The sequence below is a fragment of the Gobio gobio genome (genome assembly GCF_949357685.1).
Source record: "Gobio gobio genome assembly, chromosome: 21".
Taxonomy (NCBI): Eukaryota; Metazoa; Chordata; class Actinopteri; order Cypriniformes; family Gobionidae; genus Gobio; species Gobio gobio.
In genome coordinates, this window is record NC_137117.1 from 25866204 (window position 1) to 25889658 (window position 23455).

The following is a 23455-nucleotide window of genomic DNA, read 5'->3' on the forward strand; positions in this document are numbered from 1 at the left end:
TTTAAATCGATTTGCATCTATTAAATAATATAGGGTGAATTCAGGTTGATGGGCACTTTTTGCCATTGAGATGACAGGGAAAAAGTGACCTAAATTCACCCCTAAATATATATATATTGTCGTTATTTTAAAAGGTGTACCTCAGTCAACAAGAACAAGGGAAAGGGGAAACCACTGAACAACACCAGACTTTTGGTGATCCTGAGAACTACAACTGCCTTCTGCCTCAAACAATAATTTGCCAATATGTCAAAGCTTCTCCAAATGACCATGTTACTACACACCATTACAATGTAATGTCTTATATCTATTTTGATAAATCTGAATTTCCAGCATCATTACTCCAGTCTTCAGTGTTGCATGATCCTTCAGAAATCATGATGGTGCTCAAGAAACTTTTCTTCTTAATATTATTATAAATGCTGGAAACAGCCTATTCATCTCATGTGAGCATAGATTTACATTTTAAGGGTAGCCTACACCTTTCTAAAGAAATAATATAGGGTGAATTCAGGTTGATTGGGACACTTTTTGCCAGTCAACATGAAAAAGGGGAAAGGGGAAAACACTAAACAAAACCAGACTGACTTGTTGGTGATCCTGAGAAATACAACTGCTTCAAGCAATAATTTGCCAATCCGTCAAAGCTTCTCTAAATGACCATGTTACTACACGCCTTTCGCATTCTGGGACTGGGTGTAAAGGGGTGTAAACCGTTGCGATCAATGTCACTCTCAGCACCTCTTTACAATCCTGTGAACGAGTAAACAGACTGAGACTGAGAGCACTTTGAGCATGGAGCTGTTTGTAGTCCTGTTATACGCCGGTTTTGTGAATTTCGCATCGGCTGGAATAGATGGAGAAAGGTGGACATATTCAGGCAAGTGCTCGCTTTTTCTTCCTCTTTATTTTTTATTTTTGGTGACAAATATTCACACATTCAACATTTGGAGTTCCGATGCGCACAAAATAAGTTTGTAAGGCAATGTAATTATAGCTTTTACTTAGTTAGTTATAGGCTACAACAGTCTGACAGCTATAAACATTCTGCTTAATATTAAATAGTTTTATCGTAGCAGTTATACGTACAAAGTCAAAGTTTGTGAAATGACAATGAACATCGTTGTTATACGAGTTATTCTCATCATAGAGGAAAAAGGTTGGGAGCTACATACAAATATTAAATATGCAAAAAGAAAATTGAGGATGGCTAACGGATGCAAACCTGGGGGGTTAGCAATCATTTGTTTAATCATCAACCAGTGCTTTTATTGTGTATATGAGACATCTGTCGTACTCTGCTTAAATGTCTCACCTTTTTCATACAGAAGGAGAACTGGATCAGAAGCACTGGGCAGAAAAGTTTCATGAGTGTGGCGGCAACCAACAGTCTCCCATTGACATACAGCGGCGCAAAGTGCGTTATAATCCGCGAATGCTACAGCCTGAGCTCACAGGGTATGAGGACATGCGCGGTAGCTTTCGAATGAAGAACAATGGACATTCTGGTATGAATTTTTCTATTAAAAAACATTTCTTTGGAATTGGATAGGCTATTTAGGCTTTTTTAAACCACCTGCAACTGTTATGCGGATGCTTTGTCGCCACCTCGTGTCAAACAGTGCCAAAATACGTAGGCTATCTATTTTGTAGTAACAGGGTATCTTTACAGAAGGCTATCTTTCTTTATAATACATGCTTCCCTCTTAACTACTTTAATATATCCAATCTTCACAGGCTAGGTTAACTTTCTATGAATATTGCCCACAATCCTGTTTGCTTTTGACAGTGGAGATTCAGCTGCCACACACTATGAAGATTACCAAGGGGTTTCCAGACCACTACACTGCTGTCCAAATGCATCTGCACTGGGGAGGCTGGGACATGGAGGCCAGTGGATCAGAGCACACACTGGACGGCATCCGCTACATGGCAGAAGTACATCATTGATTTTAGCCTGACACATGAACGCATTAAAAATATGTGGAGATGTCCTAGTTGTAAATATAGCAGTGGTGTATTTTAAGGCATTGTTTTTTTAGTGACTGTAGGCCTGCCTGGGGACTTATCTATTGAAGTGCTGCTGGACATGTGCCTGCAATTTTAATTATTATGTTGGGTTCTATTTTAGACAAATATGTAGTTATCATTGTTCTTACCCAATTGTATTTAACTTGCTCAAGAATGTTGAGAAACTTTAGTTTAGCAATGCGGAAGGGTTTGGTCTAAGATAAGTTTTGAACGTAACATTACTCAATTTGCATTGTTGTTTCCAACATTTTCCTCTTTGGCTTCTTGTGTCACAGCTCCATGTGGTCCACTACAACTCTGGTAAGTACAGGAGTTTCCTAGAGGCCAAAGATAAACCAGATGGTCTTGCAGTTTTAGCCTTTTTTTATGAGGTAAGATTGGCTGTATATCATTTTTCCTCTTGTCTGAAATAGTGTGAATAATGTTTTTATTTTCATTTGGTTTGGTGCAATGCTGCCATCTAATGGACACATGAGAAATCAAATTATCCTCAAATAACTACAGAAAGAAACGAAATAAAAAAATGCTAATTATTGTCTGTGAATCATATTTTAAGAGCTGGGCTGTGCACCATACGACCCCCAAGTTGCCTGAAGCACATAGCACGATTAAAGTTAGGCATTTGCATTCTCTGAACTAAATGGGTTAATTGATCAGACCGCTGTGTGGTGGCCTACTGCCTGACATTCTGTTCCCACAAGATTGTGTGCAGGTCACAAGCTCCCACTTCCATTATATGGGGGAGGTCATTGTTTTAGTAACACAACCATGGGCATTCTAATCTGCAGTATGTAGTATAGTTGCATGTCATTCTCTTTCTCAATTACTTGTGTAATAGCTGGGCTTTTAATAGTGATCAATACTATTTTCATGAAACCACTGCATCTGAATGTTTACACTTGAATATACTGTACATAGTTGAATAGCTATTAACAACATGCCACTAGTTTAATAAGTAAATAATGCATTATTGTATAATCAAATTAAAGTATATACATATATCTGTAATCTATTTATGGATTTAAAATTGTATTCACAATGTTCACAGTTTTTTACAATAATGTTAACATTATATATATATGTATTTATTTATTTAGTTTAAAAAAAATAATAATAAAAAAAAAAAAAAAATTATATATATATATATATATATATATATATATATATATATATATATATATATATATATATATATATATATATATATATATATATATATATATATATATATATATATATATATATATATATATATTTAAATGCTATGCTGTGGACACCAGGACTAATAGTACAAATAAAATGACATAGACAAAAACAATGTGATTTTGTTTCATTCACCAGTCAATTTTTAGGTTTCAGGATTCTTTTCAACCATACTTTGTATAAAAATGATTCTCAACTATGTTTTGCAAGATATATTACAGAATTCATTGTTATACCATTTTACTGTATGCAATATTTGGGTAAAATTGCCATAAATGGGTCAATACAATGTATCTATAAACTGTATAATTTGCATATTAATGAATTCTTGGGGCAACATGAAATGAAAAAATATGTGTAATAATTGGCAACATTTTCATAATATCTAATATTTCATAGGAATATTGAATATATCATTTCTTTCCCTATTCACTTGTTGTGTCCTGGTGTCCAATACATTGGACATGTATGAAATCAACCAAACATTTGGTATCTCAGAAAGCCCTGAATGTGCTCTTAACAGGACATCCACTGTGACTAAAATATAATGTCGACTACAGTGGACAAAAGTCTTTTCCTGGGTCCCAGGAGGACATATATATATATAGTGTTTTGCATGTAACAATATATTTGATATTTGACATATGGATTCTTTGTGTTTAGGATGGGCATTTTGAGAACACATACTATAGTGATTTTCTTGCAAACCTGGCAAACATCAAGTATGCAGGTAATGCAAAACATTTAGGACGACCATCTCAAAAATATTTTATTCTATGCGGCTCATGGCTGTGTCTTGTCTATGAACTTCTTTTTCTATATTTTTTTCTCTTTTGCTCTTTGCAGGTCAGGCCATGAATATCACTAACTTGAACGTACGCTCCATGCTCCCAGAGAACCTCAGTCACTTTTTTAGATATCAGGGCTCTCTCACCACACCACCGTGCCACGAGAGCATTCTGTGGACAGTATTTGATACACCCATCACCCTCTCTCACACCCAGGTGCCTCAAAAAGTTCACATTAAATAGTTTTCGATGTTTTTTGCTGTTAACTTTTAATGTGGTGACCTTCAGATCAAGAAATTGGAGAGCACATTAATGGACCATGAAAATAAGACCCTGTTGAACGACTACCGCATGGCCCAGCCTCTGAATGACAGAGTGGTGGAGTCCTCTTTCCTCCCACGCGTGGGCAAAGGAGGTTAGGGCAGAGCTTCATCCTTTAGAGCAGTTACGAAAAACTCTTTGTTAGTTCTGCAGTGCCTGAGCATGTTTTCTCTCTCTCTCTTCTTTGGTTTCTTGCAGGAATTTGCCGCCAAGAGGAAATTGAGGCTAAGCTTAAAAGGATTGAAAGCCTTATTGTGTCACTGGCCAAAAAAACGGTTTCAGGTATAACTTTTCATGAGAAATGTCAAGATTACAGGTGATCTTAAAGGGATAGACCACCAAAAAAAATGTCTTCATGTCTTTCAAAACAAGTATGACATTATTTCTTTAGTGAAACAAAAAGGAGTGATTTGGAACAGAATGTACAAGCTGCTCTTTTACATGCAATGAAAGTGAATTGTGACCAAAGCTGTCAAGCAGCGAATAACGACTTATGTGTGACTCACATACATATACCGTATGGCTATAAAAGCGGTGTTATTATATACGGTGCTATAGTATTATTTATATACTATTAAAGTATTTAATATTCATATTTTGAATTAGCTTTTATTTTTATAGTGCTGTCGTCATTTTTATTATTTTTATTTCAGTTTGAGCTTTAATCATTTTAGTACAGTTGGCTCTGTTAGTTGAAGGGGCAACATTTTTAATTTTTGGTTTTTAGATTTAAGTTTTTCATCTAACATTTATATTTAATTTTATTTCAGTATTCCAATTAATGAAAACAATTAACTATTAAAACCAATTTTTAAATCGAAAAGTTTACATCGAAAGTCATACAGGTATGCAATGACACAAGGGTGAGTAAATAATGACAAAAATGAATTTTTGGGTGTACTGTCCCTTTAAATGTGTGTCATTCTCAATATACATGAATGATCTGTCTCTAAATAACATTGAGCTTTGACATTGATATCTGGTGTATCCTTTTCAAGGACCATCGACTACAAGTACAGGTGAGTATTTTTTGCAATGGGTGCAACTGTAGTTTTAGAACCAGTAGACATTCAATTATACCATGACAACAAATGTAACCAAGTGATATTCAACTATGCAATTATGATCAACTTGCGAACTTACAGTACGTTACCTTTCCTTCTCAAGGCCCGCAACCTCTATCACCACTGGTCCTCTACTTCCCAGCAAAGAATTTGGAGAGCTACGCCTATGTGAACTTATCCCACCCCATGAACCTCAAATCCTTCACAGCCTGCATGAATGTCCGTATACCACCCATAAAAGACCTCACTGTGCTGTCTTACTCCACTTCACATGACAACGAGCTCATGCTCACTTTAGGCTCTGAAGTGGGTCTCTGGATCGGAGATGAGTTTGTTAACTTACCATTTGAACGTCAATCCCAAGACTGGACAAACTACTGCTTTACCTGGGCGTCACATACCGGAGGGGTTGAACTGTGGGTAAATGGACTGGTCGGGCAAGAACGCTACATTCAGGCAGGGTACACCATTCCAGCTGGAGGAACCCTCATTTTGGGGAAGGACCAGGATGGCTTTTTGGGGATCTCGGATACTGATTCTTTTGTAGGCCAAATGACCGATATAAACGTATGGGATTATGTGCTGACCCCGGCAGAGATTGGGGAGCAAATGTTGTGTGATAATGGCATGGTGAAAGGGAATGTCGTGAGCTGGGGAATCACTCAGCTCAGTCTGTACGGAGGAGTTCAGCTGCAGGCTGAGCAGGTTTGCCACTGAGTGAGAAAAAGAAAGAAAGAGAGCGCCATAGGCTCAGAACTTTTATAAATGAATGTCAATATCAGCAATATTAGCTCTGCCAATTTGAACTGTATACTCTCCGAGGGAAATAACGGCTCTTAAAGGGATAGTTTACCCAAAAAATTTAAATTCTGTCATCATTTACTCACCTTCAAGTTGTACCAAACCTGTACGAGTTTCTTTTTTCTGTTGAACACATATTTGAAGAATATGGTTAATCAATAGTACGGGAAAAAATACTATGGAAGTCAATGAACTGTTTGGTTACACACATTCTTCAAAATATCTTCTTTTGTGTTCAGCAGAAGAAGGAAATTCAATCAGGTTTGGAACAACTTGAGGGCTAGTAAATGATGACAGAATATTCATTTTTTGGCGAACTATCCCTTACAAGCCAAAATATATATTCTATTCACTTTGTATTTTAGATAAATAATTTCAATGTATTTTTACCCAATTTAATAATGTGAATCATATCTGAAGAATTTCAATAAACAATATGTGAATTCTTAACATTGTGTTTTATGAAACACACAATAAATGGTCAACTGAAATATGTCTGAATATATTTCAAAATATATTCGATTTTATTCAAAATATCTCCATATTTATTCAAAATGCACTTACAATAACTTTGAATATCAATGAAGAGCATGTTTCTTATTTCGAAAAATCTTAATATGCGTAATATAATCTTTTATTATTATTTCTGAAAAAAGGAAAAAAGTAGTGAAGCTGCTTTGTTAAAATATTTATAAATATTTGAACAATGTCCACCAAATCAAAGTCATATGATGCAACGAACCTGCAGAAATATACGGGGTGGGGGGATCGGGTGGACATAAAACAGAAAATGATATTATATAGAGGATCCCTGCAGACCCTCAAGGTTTATACGTCTAAAAGATCAGACCATTTGACCTTTATGACATGCAAGGTTAGTTCCCATTGTAATATATGCAACAAAATGATTACAAACAATTACAAATGATAATATTTTGTAAACAATACTTTTTCTTATTCTTCAATTCTTATTTGCCATTAACACAAGTGTGTTAATAACAGGCGTTTCAATAACAGGACCAGTTTTTGAGTTCAAAAATCCTGGCATGAGACCCTGAGAAATAAAAGTGTGTGAAAAACAATTTCAAAATATTGCAGACAAACACAAGAACGTTTCCTGTGTGAATGACACCCTACCCATTCAGAGAAACGTGTTTTTAATTTCCTGTCTGCTGCTTTCCCCTCCTGTCTCTTTGATCTCAGAGACTTCACCCTCCAGCACAATCTCCACCTTGTTTCTCTGAGCAAAAAGCTTGCTGGTCTCCAGAAAGGTCTTGTTTTTGGTCTCTGGGATGACCACCCAGATGTAGATAAGTGTGGCGAGACAGATGCAACCAAATATGATGAAGCTGTACGGACCCAGGCCTCTCTGTAGAGACAAATATGGCTATTTCATAACTGTGATTTATGAAAAAGTTGCACTGACTCCATGACAAAACGGAGTAAATCAATTAGTGCAATACTGGGAATGTTTGTTAGTGTTGCATTTGACCTCAGACCTCAAGAAAAGGGAAGACAAGGCCGACTGTGAAGTTTGAGAGCCAGTGAACCGAGCCGCCCACCATGAAGGCTGGTGGTCTAGAAGACTGCCGAAACATCTCTGTGGTGATTACATTAGGAATAGGACCTGCGAAGGGATGCAGCAAAAGCTGTCATTCATCAAACACTTCATCTTTCTATAGGCAGTGAGACAAGAGATTGCTCGAAGCACTGAGCTGCTTTTACAATCTGTTTTACAGCCACTTTAAAGCACTTCTCTCACATTCACTCCAGGGTTTTAATGTAAAATCCTAGAAACTGCAGCATAAATCTATTGTCATTCCCACCAAGGAATACAACAAGATGAAAGGGAGGGAGTGCAGTGAATTTATTGAGATGCAACGAGCCCCCCCGTGCATCTGCAATATGCCCCGACGGGATTGGCGTGAACTCACTTGGGCCAATAGCATGTCCGATGACGTAAACAATGACACAAACGATGCTGACATAGGGCATCCAGTCCAGTGTAGTCTGTGGGTGGAATGTGCAGCAGTTATTCTACCACATTTATAGCCTTGCATTTCACATAGACCCAAGAGGCAAATTTGTCAGGCCAGCACATTCACGGCTCTAAAATTAAAAGCTCTATTGGGACTGAGATTTTACAGCCATCTGTCTATAAACAAGAATGTATTACAACCATAATAGGCCACATAAGGAAACTCACTTATTCATTTAAAGGGAATCTGATTGGTCATAATAATGAGTCATAATCCTATCTGAATCCTTTGCGCTTGTATTAGGGATGGACTAAAAATCTGGTCAATACAGAAAATATGCAACGGGCAATAACCAATAAAATACCTATATTAAAATATTACTATTATATTATTTAGACAATACTGTTTTAAGTTTAATTATATTTTAATATTAAAATATTATGTCTACATAATGTCATTATTATTTTAAATGATTACTGTTACATTATTTAGACAATACCATTTTCATTTTATATTTTAATATTAAAATATTATGTCTAAATAATGTCCTAATAATATTAAAATATTACTTTGACATTATAATTTGAATATTAAAATATTACTTTGACATTATTTAGACAATACCATTCTCATTTTATATTTTAATATTAAAATATGATGTCTAAATAATGTCCTAATAATATTAAAATATTACTTTGACATTATAATTTGAATATTAAAATATTACTTTGACATTATTTAGACAATACCATTCTCATTTTATATTTTAATATTAAAATATGATGTCTAAATAATGTCCTAATAATATTAAAATATTACTTTGAAATTATAATTTTGATATTAAAATATTATGTCTAAATAATGTCATAAAACAAAAATATTACTCAGACATTATTTAGACAATAATATTTGTATTATTATTATAATTTAATGTCTAAATAATGTCATAATAATACTAAAATATATGGTTGACATTATTAAGACAATACCATTTTAATTTTATATTTTAATATTAAAATATTATGTCTAAATAATTTCCTAATAATATTAAAATATTACTTTGAAATTCTAATTTTAATATTAAAATTGTATGTCTAAATCATGTCATAACAATAGTAAAATATTACCGTGACATTATTTAGATAAATACCATTTTATATTTTAATATTAAAATATTACTTTGACATTATAACTTAATATTAAAATATAATGTCTAAATAATGTCATAATAATTAAAAAACATTACTATGACATTATTCTGGCAATAATATTTTATTCTTAATTTTATTTTAATATAAATTATTGTGTCAAAGTATACTATCACTGTCTTTGTCTAAATAAAAAAAGTAAAATCAATAATTTTTAAACACTACAAGTTAATTAATACATCACAACATTATATTGTACAGTATGAAAAATGGATATTAATTTTGATATTTGCTAAAGATTACATTTACAGCATTATTATATGTATTGTTTTTAAAGAGTAACTTTAATCTTTAATCTAAATGTCAAATCAGGGCAAACACGAAACACAGAGCATGCACAATTAAAAAAATCCTAAGGCGCAGGTGCACTTAGGGTGTGTCCGAATCCACTTTAGCTAGTTTAACGACGGAAAAAAATTGCAGACGCATGGTCCAAAAGTTTCTAAAAATGTCTAATATTGGCCGATAAATCATGCATCCCTAGTTTGCATTGGAATTAGTTCAGCATTGTTATACCTGGAAGTAGAGCGCTATGGTCAGGAGAACACAGGCTGCACAGCAGATACCAAAGCCGATCAGTAGCAACAACCTTCTGCCAGATTTCTCCACTATGAACACCTACAGAAACAGAAAATCATATGTTTCTTTGTAAAGTAATTGACCTCCTCAAGAGGGGAATCAAATTATGAAGAGCATTAATAAGCCAAAAACAAAACAAAGTGCCTTACAGCTGCTATTGTCATGAAGACATTAACAGCTCCTGTTCCGACGGTCACATACTGAACGTGAGCTTCACTCACTCCTGCTGAGCTATAGATGCTGTCAGCATAGTAATAAATCTGAAGATGGAGTTAAAGTTAGGATTTAGTTAAGCAAAACGAAATGTGTGGTTTCTGAAGAGAAATGTGTTGAAAATAATTAGCTGTGTGCTGCTCAAAGGGGTGCTTACGGCATTGACTCCTGACAGTTGTTGGCCCATGTTCATGAAGATTACGGACAGCAGCTGCCAGCGCAGTGAGCGGAAGGTGAAGAGGTTGAGCAGAGAGAGTCGACCTTCTGCTTGCTCTGACTGATCCTCAACATGCATCTCACACAGCTCCTCATCCACATCCTCCCAGCCCCGCAGTTGCTGCAGGCCTAAAACACAGCACGACATATCAGAGCAATCATTTAAGCAATATCACACCAGCAATAGGTGAATATCAGACCAACAGTACGGTTGCTACTGAGATATTGCTTTTAATACAGTTCAGTGACCAAGAGGTTAATATCGAGGAACTTCCATTTCAGAAACAGTATTGTCGGTTACGTGGTCTATTTTTGCTCTGACGTCAACCAAATCCAAACTAAGCCGAAGCAGAATTTACCATTGCGTCTCCGAGATACATAATTGGTGTTGTTGTGTTCATAATTGGTGTTTTTGAACATATCGGTTAAATGAATGTGAATGATAACCATGCACTCATAAAGAAAGTCACTTGCTTAGTTCCTAAATTAATTTGTGTTTTTGTATGGATCAGATGAATAAATGTGAATGATTCAATGATGCACTCATAAAGCCAATCAATTGTTTCGTTCCTCAATGATTCAGCGTTTTTAAACTAATCTGTTAATTGAATGTGAATGATTCAATGATTACCTCATAAAGACTTTGTTCCTGAAAGAATCAGTGTTTTTGAGGGAATTTGAATGATTCAATAATGTCACAGCCGCTTGCTTTGTTCTTGAATGATTCAGGACCCTATTTCAACCATCTGAGCGCATGGTCTGAAGCACATGGTGTGTCCGAATACACTTTTGCTAGTTTAACGATGGAAAAAAATGGTCGGCACATGGTCCAAAAGGGTTACACCTAGTCTCTTAATGAGTCATGGGTGTGTTTTGGGCTTAACGTGCAATAAACCAATCAGAGTCTCATCTCCCATTCCCTTTAAAAGCCAGTTGCGCTTGCACCATGGCAGATTCGCGAGCGGAACGACTGAACGCTTCTCCAGAGAGGAATCCTTTTATTTTTTATATTTAAAGCATTTTGTGTGCTGCTGCTCATCCCTGTGTATGTAATAGGCAGTGTCTTCACGCGTTGTGCACCTGCCTATAGGCACATATTACTAACGCACCCTTTAAATAACACAAAAAATACTGCGCTATTGACTTTAGACCAGGTTTTTGTTGGTCAATGGCACAGTCATTTCAGTTGCCTCAAAATAGCAACGCACCAACAATGTGCCTGAACACACCACGTTTTCTGATCAGCACGCCCATGGGCGAACAGATACACGAGTGCATTAGCTTTAAACAACGTGGCGCTGGATGTGAAAATGATAATTGCGTCGTGCTGAAACTACCAAAAAACACTTACGTCGTGCCTGGCGTCGCATTGCGCCGGGTGTATGATAGGGCCCTTAGTGTTTTAAAAAAAAATCAATTGAAGGAATGTGAATGAAAAAAAACCAGAGAACTCCCCCATATCTCTGATTAAGATAACCAAGCGTGTGTGACAGTGTGAGGAGTGTGAGGAGATGGGGTGGTGGTGGGATGCAGGAAACTGTCGAGGAACATAGGTGAGTCGGCTATGTATATATATAGACCTCATCTCGTACTGTTCCTCCCGAACTTTGTTTTGAAAACATCAGTATAGTATGGGATGACATTGATGTAGCCATTTACACCAATATTTAAAAAACAATACCAATAACAAATTATTAGAAAGTGTCTCACTTTATACCTGTGTTCACACTTAATATATAGCCTAAAAAAAGAAGATAAAAATACTAAAGAAAATATTTTTTGCAGGGTACACAAGACCTTGAGGTGTAATAAGGAACCAACAAGGTCCTCTCTTGGGGGAAAAAAGTGTTGAAAAGTGTCCAAATGCTGTAAATTCTTAACATAAGAAATAAAATTGATAAAGCCAGCCCTATTCCATCATAAAACCTCTACAATCTTGATGAGTTCAACGTTGGTGCACATCCCGCTGTGAAACTCACATTTTCTTAGTGTGCTCTGACATGGGAGACCAAAATACCTTTCCTGGCAGTTTTTTCATCCCCCTTCTGTATGAGCATGTAGCGTGGGCTCTCGGGAAAGAGAGGCAGAAGCAGCAGCTCAATGGCAGCTGGAATCCCTGTGAGACTCAACATGATGGGCCAGCCTAAAAAGAGAACATTACACACCACCATAAACAGCAGGGGCACGTTTTTCCAAACGCTCTCAGAAACTCCTCTAAAACAGCACAGCAATAGTAGCAATATTTGCACTATAGTCTGGAAAAAAAATCTGCAAAGATCCCATGCACTGTGCATTACCTTCTTTATTTCCTAGGATATTGCGAATGCCGAGCACTTGGGCGGCAAGGATGCCAACGGTGATGAAAAGCTGTGGCACTATCCCAATGGCCCCCCTGTAATTCTTGGGAGCGATCTCTCCCAAATACATGGGCACCACATTGGAGGACAGGCCTAGAGAACACGGTTACATAATGTCATGCTTAAACAGTATAGCTGATTCATACTGATGGGTGGAATATTCTACTGACCTGCACAGATGCCCACTAAAAAGCGTGCGACAATGATGATCTCAAATGACCCCGCCATTTCACTCACACCCATCATTATAGCAGGAACAATAGAGAAGATGTTGTTGAACAGGAGTGTGCCTTTTCTGTGAGCAAGTGACCCCAGTTAGAGTGAATGGTGATTGGGATTAAATTTGTATTGGCAAAAACAATAATTTTTTTACAGCCTCATACAAATTACCTTCCGAATTTGTTCACCAATAGGGCTACCATGAGAGATCCAAAAAACCCACCCAGTGGGTACATGGACACAGTAACGGACCACAGGAGGGTCAGGAGACTGTCTGACATTGGACCATAACGATTCTCATATATTTGGGTGTAGAAAAGCTGCATCTCCTTTTATCAGAATATCAGAGTAAAATTCATCAGAGGTGAAATGTGCAATTAATATAATAAATATAATATTATTAATATAATTAATATAATATAATTAATATAATATAATATAATATAATTAATATAATAAATATAATATAATATAATATAATATAATATAATATAATATAATATAATATAATATAATATAATATAATATAATATAATATAATATAATATAATATAATATAATATAATATAATATAATATAATATAATTAATATAATATAATGTAATATAAAGTCTGTACCGGGGCAGGTGAGTTGATGACAGCCACATTGTATCCATACTGAAAAGACGAACCAAACCCGGCGATCAAAGAAGCTGCAGCCAGGATCAGCGTCACCCTCTGCAAAGTTGTATATCGTTTAAAAATATTTGAATGCAACTAGAATTCTAGTTTAAACATACTTTTTTTAAGTCGTATGGAAGCTGCAGCAGTATAATGGAAGACACAAAAAATACTGTTAATTGTTGTCTGTCTGTTAGCTATTCAAAAGGGAAGTATCGGAATGTAAAACAAGTCCTTTCATTTAAGAAATATAATAGTAAGTAACAAGTACTCACCCCCTTCCTCTCATGTTTCTCCATGTTCATCTCTTGCTTCATGCTTTAAATCTACAGTATGGTTAGAAAGAACACCAGCGAAAAGAAATCACTGCTGTTTCTGTATATTGTACTTTGGACATTGGAGCCAACTCTGAAAACCAAGGTTAAAGTTGTTTAGTATTAAAACAACAGATATAAAGAGATAAAAGTAAGCTACCTACCTATCTGAACCTATAAAGGAGACCACATGACATTAATCATGTCAGTTATTGTAGCGATGAATAAGATATTTTACATAAAAGATGTTTACATAATAGTCCACACGACAAAAAAATAGCTGATATATAAAAATGACCCCATTCAAGTTTACGTACCATTGATTCTTAATACAGTGTGTCGTTCCCTGGATGATCCATGGCTGTTTTTTTGTTTTGTGCTGGTTGTTCACGAGTCCCTTGTTTGTCTTAAGCAGTTAAACTGCCCAAAGTTCTTCAGAAAAAATCCCCCAGGTCCTGCAAATTCTTCAATTTTCCAGCATCTTTTTGAACCCTTTCCAGCAGTGACATAATGTTGAGATCCATCTTTTCACACTGAGGACAATTGAGGGACTCAAACACAATTATTAAATAAAAAAAAAAGGTTCAAACATTCACTGCTGCTCCAGAAGGAAACACGATGCATTAAGAGCTGGGGGTGAAAACTTTTGAACAGGATGATTTTGTTTAAATATATATTTTTTATTTTATTTAGTACTGCCCTTCAGAAGCCACGGAGGATACTTATGTTTCATGGAAGACAAATTAAGTACAATTTACCTTGATCTTCAAATTCAAAAAGTTCACTTTAATGCATTGTGTTTCCTTCTTGAGCATCAGTGAATGTTTATTTTTGTTAAATAAATAATGACACGGTGTAATATTTCATTTGTTGTTGTTCATCTGAGGTTGTATTTACGTCATTTTAAGACCTGCTAACGATCAGATGATTTTTATTATGTTATGATACGTAAAACCATAAAATTCTAAAGGGTGTCCTTTCTTTTTCACACGTGGTTTCTGTGTCATTTCCTGTGTATTTTAGATCTCACATTGACTAACCCTTCTCTGTTTATATGCACATTCACACTATGATACTAGTGTCTGAGCCTGCTCTAGAAATAGTTTGAGGATATCCTGCAGCAGACATTGAGCAGGAGAATGTTCACACTGATGCACATAGTGTCAAATAAAGCTTCTGCTCCTTGTAATTTGGGTTCCTTCACGGCTACAATGGTTTAAAGGAAATGCTGGCATGGAAACAGGCAAAAAATACATTCAATTTGTCTGATTTCTTAAAAAAGAGAACCATTTAGGCCTAATATCTTTGAAGAACATTTGCGCCCCTTATAGGTGAAAAGTGTTTATGCAATTGTACATAACATACAGTTTTTATCTTTACCTAAAATATGAAACTCACATTATTGCAAAGTAAAATAAAACAGGTAAATAAGGATTTTATATTTAACATGATTTATGACAGAATTTGTTGAAGATTAATCCAAAAGGAAAGGGGTGTTTTCAGGTCTCACTGCTGCTTGTCCTCTAAGAGACCTCCATACTCGATTCAGGACTTCATGCACAACCTGCAAATTAGCACATTTTAATTAGGACCCTATTTATAATTACAATCTCTGGTTTACACCCGAGTTATGAAAATAATGGTTAATCTCAACTTTGCTTTAAAATGAATCCCTTAACTTATCAGAACAAAGTCTGGAGTTAGTAATTGAATAATTACTCAATGTCATGTGCTGGGAAAAGGATTTCTGTAACACTATGAAAAGTAATATTCATATATAATTCTCTCAGCCCCACTATGGCTGAGTTCATGAAATAGGTAAAAATATAATAAAAAGTATGCTGAACTCTTTGTGCAAAATGAATGTGGTATTTTCTCCCTTATCAGCGTATGTCTTAAACCGATTAAAGTCTAAATCTCCTTCCCAGCAAAGATCCGAACAATCATAACTTACACTATTTCAGGAGACAATATGGCTATGCAATTTAATAGACAATGCTCAATTCAGGAATATTTATTTTACATTTCTAGGTTGGTAGCAATAATATACAATTATAAATCCTAAATACAGAAGGTGAAATAGATTAAATAGACTAACCAGGTCAAATAAAAGATTATCCAGTATAATATACAGTATAACACTGAAAATTCAACACAAATGATTCCCTTCTAGGAAGGAGAATCAATCTGGAATCTGAATATGGATTGTTGTTTTCCACTAAAATGTCAACAGATGATAAGTTTTGTTTGTTAGCACTGACTGCATATGCACAGCATGGTGCACGCTATTTATATCATTATTTTACATGAATACACAGTTTAAATCAAAACATACATCTAAACCATGACATTTCAGTTTTATTATCTTGTTTTGTTTTATAATCGTCTCTAAACTAAACATCAGTGTTGAGGTAGCTAACTTTAAAACTGCAGGTTTTCAAGCTAAATAATTGAACATACAAGCACAAATAAAACATTTAAATATGCTCAGTAACCAAAGTATTTGCTCAAATATGATCTATAATTAGAACATTTTGTGACGTACCCATACAGGGATACAACTTTAGTCTGGCAGGTGTTGGGTGACTGGCTACACCTACAAAAGCACATATTTTGAAAAAGCATACCAAATGTTTTATTTTCAAAAACATCTTGTTCTGAACTTTGGTAACCATATTCGTATTTGCACGGCTACTATAGTTGTTTAAATACTATTATGCTGAAATAAAAACACGCTGCCCAAGGATTTACGATGCAAGAAAGTGCTTTCGTGTACCATCTTACCTGTATGGAGTTGTTCACAAGCTGCACATTCAGTGTTAAAGGCACAATATGTAACTTTTGCCGCTAGAGGTCACTTATACACTCTAAAAAAAAAACGGTGCTATATGGCACTAAAAGTGGTTCTTGGCTGGTAATCATAGGGGAACCACTTTTGGTGCTATATAGCACCATATCTTAACAGGTTCTGTATGGTAGCGGAGCTATATAGCACCTCAGTCATTTAAAGAACCGGTGAAGAACCGTTGAAGAACCACTGAAGCACCAAGATTTGGTGCTATACAGCACTTAAAATGGTTCCCCTATGAAAATGAGCCAAATAACCAATTTTAGTGCTATATATCTATCTATTTTTTTTAGAGTGTACAAAACTTATACGACACCGCTCAAGAGCCATGGAACTTTTATTATGCCACAGACGACTGCTTCTGCTTCTTCCGGTCATGCGTATGTGGGGTAACGCAGCGTTGTTTTATCATATATACATTTGAATGTGTTGAAAGTCATGTTATAATGCTATTATGTGCGTTCACTCTGCGGGTACTATGAGACACTTGTTGCACACTGAAATAAGCTAGATTGATATTAGTCATGGTAAAACATGGTACATGACTCAGTGAATTTAAGCGTGGCACCATGATTGCCACCTGTGCATTCGTGAAATTTCCTCACAACTAAATATTCTACGGTCAACTGTTAGTGGTATTATGACAAAGTGGAAGCAATTGGGAACAACAGGACACGTAAAATCACAGAGTGGGGTCAGCCCATGCTGAGGTGCATAGTGGCCTTCTGCAGAGTCAATAGCTACAGACCTCCAAACTTCGTGTGGCCTTTAGATTAGCTCAATAACAGTGTGTAGAAAGCTTCATGGAATAGGTTTCCATGGCCGAGCAGCTGCATCCAAAGCGTCGGATGCAGTGGTGTAAAAGCACGCCGCCACTGGACTCTAGGGCAGTGACTCTGGAGTGACGAATCGCGCTTCTCTGTCTGGCAATCCAATGGACCTGTCTGGGTTTGACGGTTGCCAGGAGAACGGTACTTGCCTGACTGCATTGTGCCAAGTGTAAAGTTTGGTGGAGGGGGGGATTATGGTGTGGGGTTGTTATTCAGGGGTTGGATTTGGCCCCTTAGTTCCAGTGAAAGGAACTCTTAATGCTTCAGCATACCAAGACATTTTGGACAATTTCATGCTCCCAACTTTGTGGGAACAATTTGGGGATTGCCCCTTCATGTTCCAACATGACTGCGTACAAAGCAAGGTCCATAAAGACATGGATGACCGAGTTTGCTGTAGAGGAACTTGACTGGCCTGCACAGAGTCCTGACCTCAACCCGATAGAACACCTTTAGGATGAATTGGAGCGGAGACTGTGAGCCAGGCCTTTCAGTGTCTGACCTCACAAATGCGCTTGTAAAAGAATGGTCAAAAATTCCCATAAACACACTCCACACTTCCACACCTTGTGGAAAGCCTTCCCAGAAGAGTTGAAGCTGTTATAGCTGCAAACTCCATATTAAACCCCACTGATAAAGAATGGGATGTCATTAAAGTTCATATGCATGTAAAGGCAGATGCCCCAAAACTTTTGGCATTATAGTGTATATAACAATGATTCGCTTTCTGTCAATGACTGTATTCTCGGAAATCGAGGGTAGCGCAGGTATGATGTCATTGATAGGTGACACACGGACTAGGTCCGTGTCCTGGTTAAAATACATCAACATTTTCTAGCAAATTCTTAAAAACACGACTCAACTGAGTGAACCATTTGGCCAGTCTGCCTTTGCGTGTTCTTATTAAACAAGCATAGCGATGATTTTAAAATAAATTCTAAAAACGTTTTAAAGTAGCGTTGCTACTTGCATATAGCTAAACTGTTTGGGACTGAGGATAAATGATCCAGGGCAGGCACATGTTCAAGGCAGGAACCTGATCCAGGCACATGATAGAGGGACATCATGCAGGGACATGACTCGGGGACATGAGCAAGAGACATAATCAAGGGTATTTTCTGATGGGCTGCCAGCGTGTTAATAGAGCAGCTATAAAATCTCCTGGCTGGGACTCCTAAGACTACGTCTAAAAAACATTAATTACGAAATTAAACGATTATTTTACTTCCAAAGTGAATACAACCATTCAAATCTTAAATTTTTTTTTTTTTTTAGAAAAAGCAGCGTCCCCAACTGATCAGTGTCACACGGACAGCAGGGGTCTCTGTCTGACCAGTATCTGCTCCCTCCTGCAGTGCAGCACTGCAGATTCTCTCATTCCTATTCCTCCTTCAGCAACTCATTAATCAAATTGATTGGACCTCATCAACTTAAACAGAGTTCCTCAGCTGTTTATTTCAGCAGGTCGAGGGCTGAACACCCCACAGGGGATTGTGGTGAGATGTGTGTCCTCACAGTCAGGTCTGTGCGGGTTTAAAAAAGCTCTCATTTAGGTGGCTGTCCTCTGCAGTGATACGCAGTCATTGCAGATGCCAACATAGAGCTCTAACATTCCCAAGCAGTGGACACTGAAGTGAACAGAGGTTCAAGAAAAAGTAAGTATTAGGCTATGTGACATACCAAAAAACAGCCATAAACCAGAAAAACAACATTATTTTAAATGTGAAAATGTATTTTTGAAAATAAATCAGGTCTATAAACTCAGAATATTTCAGTCTGCATTTTAATTGTATGACAAATTGAGTCATCTTTAAGTAATGTACATACATTGATGAATTAAATAAAATTAAAAAAATTAAATACACGTTTATTCTAAATTCAATGTATGAACTCTTAAAATTTGGAAGGCAAAAGTAAATTAGCTTTACTACTAATATCAATTTAACTATTTGTATACATAGCAAATTATGCATATTTATACAAATCTAATTTAAACCATTAATATTAACACACACACACACACACACACACACACACACACACACACACACACACACACACACACACACACACACACACACACACACACACACACACACACACACACACACACACACACACACACACACACACACACACACACACACACACACACACACACACACACACATTTTTAATAAGGAGAAAATCATGCAGCAACAAGGATATCATGTTTTTGGTTGATAATAGATAATTGTTATCACTCCAACCTGTTTATTCTATCCCCTTACACTAACACTAACCCTACCCCTACCCCTAAACCTAACCTACCTATCACAGAAAACTTTCTGCATTTTTACATTAAAAAAACCTTCACTTAGTATGATTTATAAGCTGTTTTCCTCATGGGGACCTTGACCCCACAAGGTCAAGGATTTTGGATATTGCAGTCTTTGTGGGGACATTTTGTCTAACTTAAGGCCCATTCACACCAAGGACGATAACTATAAAGATATAGTACTAAAAATCGTTCTCAGTAATAATGAATAGTAGAGTTCACACTACAGCTATAACGATAAAGGCACAGAGAAACTATATTGTTGCAATCACTTTTAGAACAAAAACATTTCTAAAGGGACATGGATTTCGGATATTGCCATCTTTATATATATATATATATATATATATATAAAGATTTTTTGTTCTAGCTTGCCAGTAAAACATTAAATTACATTGGCATACATGCAAAAATGAATGATACATGTTTCAAAAATGACTGTTGAACTAATTCCACTGACACTGCTTTAGCGTTAGCGATACTATAGGTATATATCTGACATCCTCTTTCCTCAGCCCACATGACCAATCAACACAAGCTTTGCCATTGTGTTCAGCTTGTGGCCTTTTCCCAGCTATCCTCAGAATAGTTCCTCTTCTTGCTAAGTGAAAGCAGATCTGGTATAATGCTGAGATAATGGAGAAGTCACTGGTGTGTATCCTAACTGTGGTGAAACTGGCATGGACTGAGTCTCTTATACAGCATGTATTATCAAATATTTTGAGAAGGCACTCTAAATGTATATTAGCCAACGCCAAGAGAGATCCGCACTGACTCAAGCTGAACGTTAAGGATTGTGGAAACATGCTTGCGCAATCATTAAAAAAGTGGAGACATTATGGTCAAGAAAAAGCGTACCGTGATTGACACCTCAGATTTTTTTTAGCAGACATGGAGCAGCTTATACAAATGCAATACTTATCAAAAAACATGAAATATTTAATATTAATTTCAGTACCTGCAGCATAGGCTACTATCTTAAAGTTGGCATGAAATAAAAATGTGCACTGAAATAGAAATGTTTCCCCGGAGGTCATCTATTTTCCAAAATGCATGATATTGATCTTATTGAATGATTCATCCGTGTATATGTTTATTTTTTATTTTTTTTAATACATTTTTTTAAAATCAGAAATCCCTTTTGAGAGCGTGATCCCGCCTTGAACGCTCTCCCATTCTCTTCCTCTCTCGAGCCGAGACAAAAGAAACAGCAGAGCCACGGGGTGGAGCTACAGGGCTGTAGCGAGTTCACGACGGCCTGCGTGCCTCACTCTCCCGTCAGCGCGATGAATCTCCCGTGCTCTTCAACCGCAAAGACCAGCGCTCCTCATCAGGTATAAGTGGCATGGTTTCATTTGGCGGCTTCGAAGAGGACTTTTATGACACTATGTCTCTGGCTGCCTCTGAATCGGAGAACTGGGTGAACTCTGGCGAAGACTCCGTCTCAACCTGCCTAAAGAGATGGATACTGTCAGACCTCGGCAGGACTCAGAGATCAGCCGCGTCTTTACAAAGGCCGTAGAAGAGTTGGGCTTGGAGTGATTGGCTCCAGAGGAGCTGCCCACAGCAGCCTTGATGAGTGGTTCCTACAGCCGACCAGCACCGTTCTTCAGCCCCTACGTGTCCACTATTCCTTTTCATCCCTCGGTTGACGGTGCAGAGGAAAAAGTGACACCAAGCTCCCCCATTGGATAAGGTCATTGCCGCACATTTCTGCCAGCCCATCACTCAAAGCCGTGCAGAACTACATCTGCCCTTGCGGCCAAAGCGTATGCCGCGAAAAGGCATGTGTTCACCTCCCAAACCTATTAAGTTCCAGGCATTGGAGCCGCCTGGATAGAGCCGATGACGAATTTGCAAATCAACTGCCTAGAAATGATGGCAGTGCTTTTGGCCTTCAAGGAGTTCCAGTCAGAACTCCATAAGCGCTACCTGTTTCTCAGGGACCCCGTCCTAAGGTAGTGCTATATCCCGAGCAGCCCTAATGCTTGGGGCACAGGGAGAAGGAGGCTAAGTCCAGCAGAGGCCATGTGTTAACCTCCCAACCCCCTCTTCAGTTCCGGCATTGGAGCCACTGTGTTTGTTGTCGGTACTGGGTCCGCCCCACCAGTGGTATGCAGGCCCAGACCTCCTTCCACTGTTAAAGCGAATCAAATAAAACACAAACACCTTCACAGAAAGAGTAATCCTTCCCTTCATTATCTTTTCACAAGTGTCAGCCCCCCGTCACAGTGTGGCAAGCTGCCACCTGTGACTCTTCAACCCCTCGCTGCCTGGAGCCAGGCTTGAGAAGCCATTCCCAGCTTTGCTTGAAGGCCCCTCTGCTTCAGCGGTGTGATTCACACTTCAGTCTCAAACTTCAATGCTCGCCCAGATGGATGGGAGTACGCATCTTGAATTACCTCGACGATTGGCTGCTCTTAGCCCAATCGAAGGAGGAACTATGCGCACACAGATCTTTGCTCCTCAGCCACATGAAAATTATGGGGTTCAGGATCAATCGAAGCAAAAGCTCACTGTCCCCCAGCCAACGCATCTTGTTCCTTGGGGAAGTCTTCGACTTGGCCCAAATGCGGGCCTGGATTTCGCAGGCACGCTCTCTGAAAATTCACAGGCTAGCGGCTTCATTCAGAAATGGGGATAGCCTCCCCTAAAAATGTTTCAGAAGCTACTGGGCCTCATGGCAGCAGCCTCCTCAGTAGTCACGTGTGGCCTGTTACATATGCGGCCACTACAACACTGGTTGAAGGCCCGCATCCCACTGCGAGGGCGGCCTCATTCTCAAGGTGACCCATGGCTGTATCAATGCCCTAGTCCCCTGGAAATCACCTCCAAGACGGGTTGAGGCGCCCTATGCAGTCCTCGGACAATGCTCTGACAATTTGGGATCCCCAACCCAAGTTGTGAAGCCTCCATCTATGGCCTCTTGACAGGAGCCTTCACATCTTTCCCGGGAGGTCATGAACATCATCTCTGAGGCTAGGGCACCTTCTATCAGGCTAAAAAATTTTTTACATTTTGTTGTGGTGTTCAGTCCATGATATAGATCCTCTATTTTGCAAGATCACTTCAATACTCTTATATCTACAGGAGCTGCTGGATCCCCATCTACACTAAAGGTATGTATCTCAACCTGTCCATAGTCCTGAGGGAACTTGGAGGCTCTCCGTTTGAGCCATTCACAATGGCCGACCTTTGGCCTCTCTCGCTAAAAACTGCCCTTCTGCTGGCTCTGGCATTGGTCAAGCAAGTTGGTGATCAGCATCCTGCCTCGAGTTTAGGCCTAATGACAGTAAAGTCGTCCTTAGACCAAGACGAGGCTATGTCAACTAGGTACTTACTTTCCACACCCATAACGCTCTCTGCTCTTCCCTCCACTGAGGATAAGCAGATGCCACACCCACTTTGCCCGGTCCGGGCCCTTTTAAAAAAAGCTCATTCTTAATATGCCAATTCATAATATTACAACTATAATAGTACATAAAATATACTAAAATAACACTGAAT

General features: G+C 37.7%; 2 protein-coding genes across 2 annotated transcripts; one reads left to right on the forward strand and one right to left on the reverse strand.

Moving 5' to 3' along the window:
• The first annotated feature begins 681 nt into the window (after positions 1-681).
• ca6 (carbonic anhydrase VI) lies at positions 682-6653 on the forward strand. The gene is made up of 10 exons (XM_079802884.1): positions 682-880; positions 1329-1508; positions 1790-1938; positions 2307-2402; positions 3898-3964; positions 4081-4238; positions 4311-4437; positions 4542-4625; positions 5342-5362; positions 5511-6653. Exons 1-10 carry the CDS (start codon positions 796-798, stop codon positions 6122-6124), a joined length of 1581 nt encoding a protein of 526 aa, XP_079659010.1. The 5' UTR covers positions 682-795; the 3' UTR covers positions 6125-6653.
• slc2a5 (solute carrier family 2 member 5) lies at positions 6649-14047 on the reverse strand. The gene is made up of 12 exons (XM_079802885.1): positions 13915-14047; positions 13598-13696; positions 13151-13308; positions 12931-13055; positions 12701-12853; positions 12421-12546; positions 10345-10532; positions 10124-10234; positions 9912-10013; positions 8143-8218; positions 7708-7835; positions 6649-7577 (listed from the first exon to the last, which is right to left on the reverse strand). The coding sequence occupies exons 1-12, from the start codon at positions 13954-13956 to the stop codon at positions 7350-7352; spliced, it is 1536 nt and encodes a 511-aa protein (XP_079659011.1). The 5' UTR covers positions 13957-14047; the 3' UTR covers positions 6649-7349.
• Positions 14048-23455: the final 9408 nt, after the last annotated feature.

Excerpts from the sequence above, each read along its gene's own strand:
- ca6 (XM_079802884.1), top strand. The coding sequence starts at position 796 with ATGGAGCTGTTTGTAGTCCTGTTATACGCCGGTTTTGTGAATTTCGCA. Across the intron at positions 3,965-4,080 it reads GGCAAACATCAAGTATGCAG|GTCAGGCCATGAATATCACT; the intron begins GTAATGCAAAAC and ends TGCTCTTTGCAG. Across the intron at positions 5,363-5,510 it reads ACCATCGACTACAAGTACAG|GCCCGCAACCTCTATCACCA; the intron begins GTGAGTATTTTT and ends TTCCTTCTCAAG.
- slc2a5 (XM_079802885.1), bottom strand. The coding sequence starts at position 13,956 with ATGAAGCAAGAGATGAACATGGAGAAACATGAGAGGAAGGGG. Across the intron at positions 10,533-12,420 it reads TGAAAAAACTGCCAGGAAAG|GCCTGCAGCAACTGCGGGGC; the intron begins GTATTTTGGTCT and ends GCTGTGTTTTAG. Across the intron at positions 7,836-8,142 it reads CGGACATGCTATTGGCCCAA|GTCCTATTCCTAATGTAATC; the intron begins GTGAGTTCACGC and ends ATCCCTTCGCAG.